Source organism: Ixodes scapularis, unplaced genomic scaffold, assembly GCF_016920785.2.
Source record: "Ixodes scapularis isolate PalLabHiFi unplaced genomic scaffold, ASM1692078v2 PGA_scaffold3__209_contigs__length_174095766, whole genome shotgun sequence".
NCBI lineage: Eukaryota > Metazoa > Arthropoda > Arachnida > Ixodida > Ixodidae > Ixodes > Ixodes scapularis.
The window spans coordinates 56,684,340-56,697,583 of NW_024609868.1; the positions used below are offsets into that span (position 1 = coordinate 56,684,340).

At 43.8% G+C, this 13,244-nt stretch overlaps 1 protein-coding gene across 1 annotated transcript in view; it reads left to right on the plus strand.

The window, feature by feature from the left end:
- The window catches only part of LOC8052143 (maternal embryonic leucine zipper kinase), an 87,700-nt gene that overhangs the window by 18,199 nt on the left and 56,257 nt on the right, over positions 1-13,244 (plus strand). Inside the window, exons 9-12 of the mRNA XM_042292449.1 lie at positions 296-463; positions 2,883-2,969; positions 4,824-4,931; positions 7,111-7,408. Of these exons, the coding sequence (XP_042148383.1) occupies positions 296-463; positions 2,883-2,969; positions 4,824-4,931; positions 7,111-7,408 (661 nt within the window). The remainder of the gene's footprint in view (positions 1-295; positions 464-2,882; positions 2,970-4,823; positions 4,932-7,110; positions 7,409-13,244) is intronic.

Consider the following 13,244-nt stretch of genomic DNA (forward strand, 5'->3'; position numbering starts at 1 on the left):
CCAGCCACATTACAAGTCGAAAGCAGTAAAATTTTGTGTTAGTTTTTTAGACTAACTACTCAACTTCTGAGGTATGCGACATGCGATGTCACCCCGCTTGAGAGCGTGAAAAAATTTTAATGTCAGTTTCGGCGTCACTTTCATTGGCCGTCTTCTTAATAAATATTTTTATTTTAGAGATAATAGATATCACACCGGAATGAGTAAAGCCTAGGAATTCAGAAAACGTAACTGGGTCGGGTTGTTAATGAAAAACCGTTGGGAGCTCTTGAGTTTCACTGTTGCCACCTTGCAGACGGGTGACTACGAGTGCCCCCACTGGCTCTCGCCGGGCAGCGTGGGACTGCTACGGCAGATGATGGAAGTGAAGCCCCAGAGACGGATCCAACTCAAGGAGCTCCTGAGCCACCCCTGGCTCGTCAGAGGCTACGGTACCGCCGTCAACTTCAGGAGCACCTACAAGGTGGGCTCTCGACCTCCGTCGTTATTGGTGCACGACGGGGTTTGTACATTACGCTTTGGGAAAGTGATATTTTTTTCGCAGAACTTGCACTGAAGTATATATCTCAGGGGTGGCCAAGCTGCAACTCGCAAGCCGCATGCGGCTCTTTGCGTGCTGAAGTGCGGCTCGCGGCTCCCTCCCCTACCCCAACTCCCCACACTCCCCTGCCTCTCTCCCGGTCACACGAGCACTTCCCCAGAAAGAGAAATGGAACGCATTTTAAATTGAAGGGCAGGTTGCAGTTTTGTAGTCTTGTGCTACTGCTACCTCACGTACAGTTGGACTGCTTTTAACTCGGATAGACTGAAAGTAGGTCAAGTTTTGTTTATTCCTCTGGACAGAAGTTTGCCTCTCCCCCCGCCGTGGCTCTTGGAAGTTTTGTGGTTTTGCTTGCGGCTCTTAGACCAGGTCAGCCTGGCCACTCCTGATATAGCTCTTCAGTTACAACTAAAGGTCTGTTTACGCACTTGCGACTCGTTAGGACCGGGTGTCCTAAAACCTCTTAATATCATTATGGGTAGCCTCGGAACACTTTCAGTGTCTCCATATTTTCTATTGTTTTCGGACAACGTTCTTCTTGGCCCGAAAAACTTTTGACAGCATTATAAACAACCATTTCTCGTAGTTAGTGCATACATTTGACCTCACAAATATCGCAAAACCTTCGTTTCGGCGAAATGAAGCTCCGGGGTCAGCTCATAGATTGTGCCGGTGTGTTTCTCTCATCATGAGAGATTTTAAGAGCTTTTAACGCAAGAAGTTTCAGGAAAACGCAAGTGTGCGAATGGACCCTGAAAGGGTAGTGCAGCAATTTTAAGTTTGAAAGAATTTGCGGTTTTATTTTTTTATATCATTCATCTAGGGCGGTTGTTCTCAACCATTGATCTTTCGCGGACCCCTTGTAGATCGGCGAAGATGATAGAGGTCCCCGTTTGTGGTGAGGGGGAGGAAAAGGTATAGGTTAATTATGATAATGATTTAATAAACGGATATAACTAAGGGCTAGTGTGAAGTAGACTTTGCTCACTGACATACACACGAGAAAACTTGCCCGAAAATTAGAATGTTTCTTTTCAATCTGAAAAAAAGACAACTTTTATTGCCGGCCTCTGACGAGGCAGGTCTTCGCGGACCCCCATTCGAGGACCATTGATCTACGGCACAAGTGACAAAAAGGGTGTTCGCCTCACCTCGAAAAGTTGCATTCTGGCACATAATCGGGGAGGAAAAAAAGAAGTAGTTACTAATCTGCAGCCACGTGTGACGGTTACGGGAACTACGGCGACACATCTCTGGGGGACACGTGGAAGTCGCCAGAACGTGTCGTTCTCCGTCGCGGCACTCGCCGTCAGACCCGTAGTGAACAGTCTTTTGTGTCATTTGCTCGCCACGACCTTCGACTATGCTAATCCTTGAAAAGTCTACAGTCGCAGAGAAAGCGATTGGTATCTCTAAAGAGCGAACACAGCGGAAACCAGGTCATCCCCCAGAGCACGTCAATCGAAAGATTATGTGAGAGTTGAGAAAAACTTTGACCTTCGATGTGTTTCGTTTTTTTTTTAAATAAGAACTAGTACACGCAAGAAAATCTGGTTTTCTGTTCTTTGTTCCATAGGTGACGCAGGTTGATTCCCGCCATTAATCAGTCAAAGTCCGAAAATCGTTGCACCACCCCTTTGAAGCTTGTTTCATATGACAGCAATATTTGTTTTGTTTCCTGAATTCTTCTTGGATGCTAGTTATAACACCCAAAGGGGAGGTTCTTGGGAAGCCCTTCAGAGCAGCAGATATTGTGGGCTCTAAAGCACTAATCTGTATAGGATGTTTGTCTCTTAGTTAAATAATTAGCTGAGTTTGAATGACCTTTATGACATTCACATGCTCAAGATTCCAGTGCTTATTCTGATTCTGAGCTCCAACTGTGCCGGTGTTTCATCATTCACTGCACGTCTGTCATCAGTTGTGTGCTATTGATTGCGTATGTTTTATTCATAAGGTCTGGTAAATTTGAATTGATATGGTAGGCAGGCATCAATTGCACGACGGCTGCCGTCTCAAGATGCCGAATATTAGGTTGTAGCCCAGTGGGCTAATATTCTGCACAATATTGGTAAGCAATTCAGGCACCCAATCTAGAGTAGTTGCATATACTTTGGGCACTAGGCCAATCATTGCAAATGTTGGTATTTTGTTTACTGAGCTTTAGACACTTTCGATACTGACCTTACATTTTTTGAATCTGCTAATATTTAATTTTTAAAAATAGGAGGCTTTGTAGAAGTTCCGGGCTTTACAGTATGTGGCACCATTGTAATAGCTGCAAATGCAGATATACTACTTCATTCCTGTCTTATAAAACTTAATTGTTGCACTTTTTCAGCTCTCCATTTTAGATGATGAAGCTATAACAGAATTGGCTATCAGCAATGGCCGCTCAAAACGTTCTGTGACCTCGGAACTTGCACAGGTGGGTGGATGACGATATTCTCACTAGTGTTCAGAAACGGTGTCCTCACTTGAAATGAAGGTTGTTTTTCTTTTTCCTTGGAGGTTTTGAACTCGAGCTTTGTAGTTTCCACACCGTGCACGTTGCATTGAATCAAAAATTAATTGTTTTAAATTTAATAAAAATTGTTTAGGCACTTTGATCGCTATCATCACCTAGGTGTATTGCATCTGCTCCATACAGTCGAACCTCGTTATATCGAACAGGGCAAGGACCGTGAAATATTTCGATATAATCAAAATTCGATATACAAAATCACTCACAAAAAAAGCGTCAAGGTACAACGCGATTTAATCAGTAAAAGGCTAGCGGCAAAAATGACTAGTACTCACATGAAGTGTTAAGGTGAACTATTTATTCCGGCGAAAAAAACTGCCGCAGCGTAGATTGCTTCATGGAGCTGACCGCATGCATTATTACGGCCCACTCCACTGTCTCCAAGCGGTCCACTAGCGCCAGACCACTACCGTCGATTGCACTGCAGTAGCAGCGTAAAAGCGAGATCGTCTTCCTGACAGTGTCGTAACAGGCTTTGAAACTTTGTAGCCACCCGCTACTTGCGGCGACGTTTTGTGCTTGGTGGATGAACGCAAAATCCTTTGCTTTCTGTTGAAGCATCAGCCTGACGCCGGAATGTTCCGAGCCCTTGCATCCATAAACCACTTGTGAAATGACCTTTCCACCTTTTCGAAGGTTGGTGTCCGAACACTGCGTGCGCCGGAGTGCTTGCTTCGTTCAGCCTTTGATTTGATGTCACTTTTCGTCTTCAGCAGCGTGCTCAAAGTGCTTCGCGGTATGTTGTACGTTTTGGCAACGCTGGACTTCTTTTTTCCTTTTTCAACGCGGTAGATGATTTCAAGCTTCGTCGCAAACGTCAGTGACATACGTTTATTTGCATTTGTTGCCATCGCCACATGCGGTTGACGCAACGTCTGAGGAACGGAGCCACGCACAGGGCATGAAAAGCGCGATGCTGGCGATACGATTGAGCTCACTGGACTGAGCCCGTATGCCGCCAAATCTGGATGGCGTTCCCGGCACCACAGGCATAAAGCTTTATGCGGGCACGCACTTGAATAAAAGTCGCAAACGCCTGCTGCGCCACCGCTATCCTACGATGTGTTGCGGGAAAGCCCTCGTATCCTCCGATGTGCTGTGGGGCAGCCTGCCGCCTGTCTCCGGTGCGCAGCTTTCCGGCGCTGCGGAGTTCGATATATTCATTTTTTAACCGACCAAGTTTGCTATAAAAAATTTAAAATGCATGTAATTCTTATGATAGTTCAACAACGATTCAATATAAGCAATAATTCTATATATCCATGTTCGATATAACAAGGTTTGACTGTACTACTGGCGGCTTTTTGGCGGTTAACAAAAACATAAGATGTGCGCCCCAGCGGGTGATACGACGCCTGTGCATTTCAGACGTTGGCGCAATGCGATGCAGCCGCTGCACCAGCATTGGATTTGGGTTCAATCGATTTTCCGGCACATATTGCGCTCTGAAGTTCCTGAGGTAGAGATTTTTATCAAGCGTACAAACCAGTTGTTTCTTTGTAGCTATCAAAATTAAAACAAACCAAGAAAGAACTATGTGGTGAACTCACTCTTATCTGCCGTTGACGTACGAAACTAACCGTTCAAATACTGCATTTCTATTGCACAACAAAAGCAGACTTCTATATGAGCTGCTAGGTGGTGCTGAATTTTGAAAATGGTCAATTGGAAAGCCCCAGTAAATGCTTGATGCATCAAATAGCCTGAATGACTCCTAATACAAAACCATTTCTGACTTAGATTTTTTTGTTTTTTTAGTGGAAGTATGATTACATGACTGCAACATATATCCTGCTGGTTGTGAAAAAAAGGCAAGGCAAGATGACTAGGCTGGCTTTTCCCGATTCCTATCCAAGAGAAAAGAAGGTGAGTATCTCTTACTGAAGCTATCACAGCCTCAGAATGCATATTGGAAGTTTTGTACACTTCTGCTATAGACGCTTTACACACGCGCCGGATTGAGCCGCCATAGCCGCCCTTCTCTTGCCTTACCAAGATGCCGAGCCACTGAAGCGGGCATTGACGGGTCTTCACAAGGGCCTATGCTGGGCACAAGAACACAGTAGCATCTAAAATGGCAATAACCTGTCCTGCTGTGGTAATGATGAAGTGAAGCGAACGGAATAAGAGGGAACAAAAACTGAAGGTCAGTTATGGCGGCGTCCATGCACAGCTGCTGTAAAGCGTCTATAGCTAAAGAAAATCAACATGTTCATTTATTTAGCTTCTTGTTTTCATTGGCTGGTCTTCCTGTAATATCTGGTGTAGGCACAGTGCTGCAATGGCATAGATTTCTGGATTGCCGCTAACATTCATTATAAGTTCATTTGGCAGTCCTCTATAGCTGTAAGACTGTACACCGGGGAAGTTCTTGCTTGAAGCGCCTGAGGCCCCTACTAGAACAATCTCATCACTTACTCTCTTCTTGGAGGTGCGCAGGATGTTTGTACAAGAAAGGCTGGTAGTCACGAGAACCGTGCTCATTAGTGTGCTTACTTTACGTTCATTGCTTAAACCAAGCCCGCCCGGGTCTAGAGAGAGACACAGATTCTCTGTATTCATGCGCAGCAGGTCAAGAAAATTCACAGAAAGCCACAGCTCTGGCTAGCTTAGTTTAGGCTGGACAAACGTGTGTTCCTTCATCGTGCTTATTATTTTCTTTGCCTACTCATTTTCTCTCTGCAGCCACAGCTCAATTTATTTTAATGAGTCAGTGCACAAGTTCATTTTGCTACCTCCTTTCGAATTTTCTGATCACTTGTTCGGAGGACTGCCCACGCCAAAGTGGGGACCGGGGTAGGCCGTGTTAACACGCACCACCTCGGAACACGTGGCGCAAAAGCTTGCGCTACAGAATTCAAAGGATATTTCTGGGTTCAGTCCTCTCCCACAGCCCTTTCCATGTGTACGAGCACCATACAGGCATGCGTCGGTACGATCACTACAGCACAATGCATATTAAAGAACCTAGGCTAGCCGTCCTACTGCACTGGCTAGATTACTCATCCACAGCATCGACCGAGTCTGCATATACCTCGACTAACCTCTCGCTCTCTAAACGTTTGGCATCTACCTTCCTTTTCTTTTCCCATGCCAAGAGATTGTTTTCCTTAATAAACGCCCCGAAATTTGTGTGCAATGATCTTCGGTGATGTCCTCCAGAAATTTCACCTTAAAGTCAGAATTTCGATAGTCTCTGATTGGCCTCGAAACTGGTTCAACAGATGAATAGACACATCTGAACTAGTAAGCCGAATTGCAAGTCGCAGAAATATTTGTTCATAAAGTTGCTGGATTTTTATATTTGGCAACAATGAAAACGGGACATCAAGTGTTGTAACATTAGGACGCCACAGCTCATTCCCGACGGGCTAGTAGAAGTTTAATGGCGTGAAACGAATGCCGGAAAAGCCCATGCCAACAGAACAAGAAAATAAAATACTAAATACTGCATTCTTTTCTACACTGCCTGGTCGACTTGCAAGTTGTACAACATGCAGCATCGCCCGCTGGAGAGCGCAGGAAAATTTGAACGTTGGTTCAGGCATGATCTTCATTTGCCGTTTTATCAATAATTATTTTGAATCAAGAGATAATAAATGCGATGCCGAGAGAAGTGAAGCCCGGGCGTTCCGAAAACGTGTTTACCGTAAAACCTTGAGCAAGCGCCCACTCGGAATTCGGAGATCATTGTATAAAACTTCGGGATGGGCGCTTCTTAGGTCAGCAATATGTAAAGCTATGTCTTACGCATACTTTCCAGACATTACAAAATTGGAGGGAGGCGAGTGCTCATTGTGGAATGGGCGGCTTCTTGGTATTTTACAAAAGGTCTGGTAGCTAAAACAATCGCTTTTAACACTTGCGAAAAGCATCAATGCTGCACGAAAGAAGGAAAATTTTTTTTTTGTCCATTCCACAGTCGGGCACAAACAACAATAGTATGAAATTTTGAAGACTCCATGTAGATGTAGCGCGCTTTCCCAGTGTTTTATGGTGCGATTTCAACGAGAACTGACGTCTTGACGCTCTTGTCGCGCAACAGGCACCCTGTTCCCGAGAGCTGGTCTCAGAGTTTACCGTGGACGTCGTCAAATCCCCGATGTCTCCCCTGCGCAACTCTTTGGAGAACGGCCTGAACGACTCCCACCTCCTGATGCTCGGAAGTCCCAAGGAGGATGCCGTGGACGGCTCTGACCGGAAGCCGACCTCCGGGGAGACTACGTTCCTTGTCCACGACCCGATGGAGGCCTTCGCTGAAGCAGACAAGGAGAACTTTGCACGACCTCGCGTCCCCACTCCAAAGAAGAGGACCTGCGTGAAACCTCCCCAGGAGACTGCAGGTAAATATTGCATTGATCTCGAGTTTGTTCTCTGTGTCGCGGCCTTGCTACTAGCTACTAATGAGCCACGGCTACTTGCTAGTTGTGGTTCATTGCTTTGGGGCGAAACGTGGCTTTACCTTATGGAGGTAGGAAGCTTCTGGAGGCGACATGAGGCCACCAGAGGTGAAGCCAGAAGTGTGGAGGGACACATATCTAACTGTGACCAAAACCAAGGGACTCTATTGGATGAAAAAGAGAGCTGACTTGGTGCCAACAGCTGTTTTGGTCAGCCTCGGGGGTGACCAAAACAGCTGCTGGTGCCAAGCCAGCTCTCCTTTTCGTCCAGTCGTGGGTGACTGAAACAGCTTTTGGCGCAAGGTCAGCTCTGCTTTTCATCCAATAGCGTCTCTTGGTTTTGGTCATTGTTGGGGGTGTGTCCCTCCACACTTCTGGCTTCACTTCTGGTGGCGTCATGTCGCCCTCAGAAGCTTCCTGCCTTCATGCCTTACCCGATACGGATTTGTACACCAGGCATACGAAAGCTCGGACTGAGAGTAATCTCCCCGGCCCCTTTTACTTCGACTTTTAAGATATCAAAGGTGGGCTTTTGTACAATGCAACTGAGACGTCGTAAACTGGGGTCACATAATTGAACTGAGAGCAGCCGGGAAAGACGGTATTAGGTGGGCATGAAATATTGCCTGCTCAATCTGAAAATCGTCTCTATGGTCAATCGGTAGGTCAAGAAATGCAGGGAGTAATTGAAGATATGCTGATGAATGAACCATACTAATCTAATGGAATGAAAGTCACAAAGCCGCCTAAAGGCAAAACCTTTGACGGCATGATATAAAGAAATGAAGATTACAGTCTCTATTTAGAGACTGCGACACCTTTTCTGTGCCAGTGTCTTGTGTTCATGAGGCTAAAGGGACACTGACGGGGTATTTTTGCTCGCCAAGGTTTTTAGTTGTACGTGACATGTGAGAGCCCAACTACCCAGAACAGAATTTGCGGCTCGAAATTCGGTTTCTTTCCGCCTGAAAACCGCCGATCAAGATCTGGCTGGTTTGAGTTGCGCTTACTCTCTTTTTTCTGGTCATGAGCCGTTTTCTAAGGTTTAGACACAACCACCAAATTTAATCAAAGTCGTTGGTCATTGAAGGCACATACCGATATTAAAAGTAGAAAAAAATATGAAACCCATTTTTTGTGGCCTTTAAAAACTGCAAATACGTTGTTTGAAAAAAAAAAAAAAAGTTGCACAGAGAACCAGAAGCATTCTGTGCACTCACTGCGTAATTCTCAACGTGGCGTCCTTTTGCGTATCATGGGCTATGATTGTGGGACTCGCGGTGACAGCGATGGCAGCGGACGACAGGCGTGAAACCTCTACTTCAGAACTGTCAATTGCGGTACCGGCGAATTCTGTCTTTCTTTGAAAGAGAAATTTCGGACCGTTCAAAAGATTTGATATTCATACCGTACGACACGCCCGACCACCAAGCCAATTTGCACGAAGATGTCGCCGACCTGTCGCCCCCTTCTCGTGGCTGAAGACATCGCTCGAGCAAACGTCAAGCACGAAATGCATACTTTGAGTTGAATATGCGCGTGTACAATTTCTTTACTAGGTGCGAATGTGGCCAATGCGTGGTGCTGTTCGACTTCAGCCCGAAAGTGCTTTTACAGGAGGAAAATCGGCAGCAAACTTTCCAACCTATTGACCGGCTGTATTATTACTAATGGAGGTGTTTCCCAGTAGCTCAATGGAAAGACGTCTGCTTCACACTCGGTAGAACCGGGTTCGATCCCGTGTGGGCGAACGTTTTTTTGTCGTTTTTTTTTTTTTTTTCAAACATTTTGCGATATTCACATTTTTTTTTTTTACAATTATCACTGAAAAAAACAAATGTTGTGGACGAAACGTCGCTGAACTGAATGGTATGGGATTTCCTTTTCGACACCTGCAAACTCAAGGTATTTTTTTCTGCACTGCACTGGCCACATTTGTTTATACTAGTAGAGGTGTGCAAATAACGAAATTTCAACTCGAATCGAATTGAATAGTGACTAAGATGTTAACAGGTAACTGCAAAGAAAAAAAAGTGTATTCTTAAACAGCCTAATTGGGACAAGCATGTCACAAAACAATGTTTCTGCCAAAAACAAAACTTTTTACAGCAATATTTATTGCGCGAGACTGATTTTGGTTTGCGGCTATTTGGTCCGTTTTAAATTGCGCGCCACAAAGTTGGTATTATACGTCATGTAGTGGCTGCTATACGTCAGCCACTCCGTACACGTCGAAAGAGCGGGAGTTTTAAATGTGGAGAAGTTCTGACGGTTGTGACCCCGACTAAATTACGTCCTGTGGCGTAAATATTGCTAGAAAAAATTTGTTTTTTTACGGAAGATTTGTTTTGTGACATGCTTGTCCCAATTAGGCTGTTTAAAAAAACACTTTTTTTTTTTCTTTGCAGTTACCCTTTAAATGTCGAACCGAATATTGAATGCCAAAAAGTTTATGCAAATATTCAAAAGACTAAAAAAAGAAAATGCATAAATGAGAAAAAGAAGCCGGTGTATTTATTATCCTGCATGGTGCGTCGAACAGAGAGGCTAGCACAGCTAAAACTGGTGTTAATGACCACACTCTGTAGCCTCCAAGTGTTTTAACGTAGGCCGTGCGACTTGCGTTAGATGGAAATTTCAATGGAGTGACTCACTTCTGCAGCATTGATCGTCTCAGCCGGAATTCGTCGTCGTTGAATGACGTGTCCGCTGGTGGGCGGGAGGCGAGGATGAGGTCGATGATGGCGTTTTTTGTTCCCTCTGAAGTTCTTCAATGTCGCTGCGGAATCCCCCAGCAGATTCAGCAGGGAGATCATAGAGTCCTTCGCCATGACCACAGCAAACGACAACGTGTCAAACCCCTCCCTCCTGCTGACAAGAACTGAGGTTGCATTTCTAGAATCTGAGATAAACCCACCTCTCTGACTTGCACTTCGCGTTTTTTTTATCTCCCCTTCTCCCCTCTTTTCCTCCTGGGTTTAGTTGGCTGCTCGCTGTGGGAATTGTTAATCGTCTGTTGCTAGTTGAAAGATCTGGTTGTGTTATCCCAGTTTTAATTGTTTTATTATTTCTTCATCCATGTACAGAAAGACATCATGAAACTTTTAATTCAAAGTAAGTTTACAAAAGTTACTAAAAAAAGTGTGTACCCGTAATATTTTTTATTTTCTATTTTGAGTAGAATGCAACGCGTTCAAAGACCCATCCACGAGAGCACATGGGAAGGGAGTAAGTCTATATATATATTTTTTTAAATTAAGTTTTGGTTTAGCACGGTTTCCACCAGCTGTAAATTTGCATGCCTCCCCTCAACGGCATTAATATTTTCATGGTTTAAAAAACTTATCAGCCCTATATAAAAGTTTTCCGCAATAGAATAAATTAAAGACGTTTTCATCATTTCTCCAGAGAATATTGCACGCCAACCTTTTGACAAACCAGGCAAAGACTCAATTGTATATTAATGGAGCTCGACACCTGCTCCATAAACCTCTGTAGTAGCAGACAGGAATAGCAATATGTCGAAAGTCATGTCCAAATTCAGACTTGAACTCTGTTTAGACGTTTCACTCATCGTCTTCAACATGTCGGCCGCATGAGTAAAACTCCGAGAGTAGCCCGAGCTAGATTCGACGTTCGAAACAGGTAATGTCTATATAAAAAAAAAAAAAAAAATTACTGAACCAATTGTGAATAACAAATGTGACTGCAAAATGTCGACTATAGTGCTAGTTTGCGTACTATTTCTCTCGATATTATTAGCGCTCTTCTTTGGACGGATGTCGTAACGGTCACACCCGGCTTGAGTTTTCGCTTGCTGCTGCTGAAGGTAGCGTAGCGTAGGGGCTGAAGGTGAAGGTAGCGTAGCGGCTAGTCGACACATCATGATGATACTAATATGTCTGTAATGGGCTTGCCTTGGGCTTTCTGTAGAGCCAAAGAAAGAAAATTTACCTTAAGTACAGACAAAGTAATGACCTGTCAAATTTGACCGAAAAGCGACCGGAGTGACGAGTTTGACATGTTTTTTAGAAAACAATCAAATTCCTTAAACTATTTGAATCCCATCAAGGTATCTTTATAACACCTATTAAATGAGGGGTAAAAGTTAAAAGGGTGTAGAGAAAACAATAGCGCCAGCAGAGGGTGTCAAACACGCGACCTCCGACAGCAGGCAAAAACACTAGTTTCTGCCACGGCGGTTTCTACGCTTCGTAACTGAAGAACAAGAAATCTGGGGAACATGCGGTTTGCGCCCTCCTTCATTTGAGAAATGCCCCCAAAACATATATTTTTTTCGTGAAAATTAAAAATCCGACTTCTTCAATCTGCCCGATTTCAGATGAAACCTCCGATATCGGGTAGGCTGAAAGGGTCCAGTTTTTAATTTTCACGAAACAAATATATGTATTATGGGCTTTTCTCAAATGAATGAAAGCGCAAACCGCATGTTCCCCAGATTTTTTTTTTTTCTCGAGTTACGAAGCGTCGAAGCCGCAGTGGCAGAAACTAGTGTTTTTGCCTGCCGTCGCAGGTCGCGTGTTTGACACCCTCTGCTGGCGCTAGTGTTTTTTCTACACCATTTTACCTTTTCCTCCTCGTTTAATAGGTACTATAGAAATACCTTCACGTGTTCAAATATCTCTAATAGTTTGATTGTTTTCTAAAGAAAATGTCAAACTCGTCACTCAGGTCGATTTTTGGTCAACTTTGACAGGTTATTACTTAGTCTGTACTTAAGGTACATTTTATTTCTTGGGCTCTATAGAAAGCCCTAAGCATGCCTAGTATAGATATAGTAATATCATTTTGATCTGCTGAGTAGCCGCTCCGCTACCTTCACGTAAACGTTGTGAAAAATAACAAATGTTCACACATTTCACGCGATTGCGGCTCAAATAGATGACATACAACCAAAATATTACATTTCTAGATTGTTTTTTCTTGTAGTCGACTAAAATGTCTAAAAGAATTAAAAAAAAAAAAATAAAAATTTACAAAAATGTGGTTTTTGAGAAAATCGACCTGAAACTTTAAATATTTGTTATTTCTTACAACGTTTACGTGAAGCTAGCGGAGCGGCTAGTCGACAGATCATAATGATATTATTATATCTATAATGGACTTGCTTTGGGCTTTCTGTAGAGCAAAAGAGAGAAAATTTAGCTTAAGTACAGACAAAGTAATGACCTGTCAAAGTTGACCAAAAAGCGACCGGAGTGACGAGTTTTACACGTATCTTAGAAAACAGTCAAATTCCTAAAAATATTGGAATACGTCAAGGTGTCTTTATAATACCTATAAAATGAGGTGAAAAAGTTAAAAGGGTGTAGAAGAAACACTAGCGCCAGCAGAGGGAGTCAAACACGCGACCTGCGACGGCAGGCAAAAACACTAGTTTCTGCCACTGCGGCTTCTACGGCTCGTAACTCGAGAACGAAAAATCTGGGGAACATGCAGTTTGCGCCCTCCTTCATTTGAGAAATGCCCCCAAAACATATATTTTTTTCGTGAAAATTAAAAATTAGACCCTTTTAGCCTGCCCGATTTGAGATGAAAACACCCATATATATATATCGGAAACAACAGCAACAATGGCCAATGAAGGATATTTCGAGGGTCTTTCACACCCAAAAATGTTTCCTTGCACAGGGCATTATTGTTTGATTACCCACGCGCGAATACGAGCGGTGTTCTTCGGCTGCCAGGCCGAACGCCGGGATTAATCACCGGACGAACAGCCGCTATCTGCTTATTTCGTTGTTGATCGACGTGTACT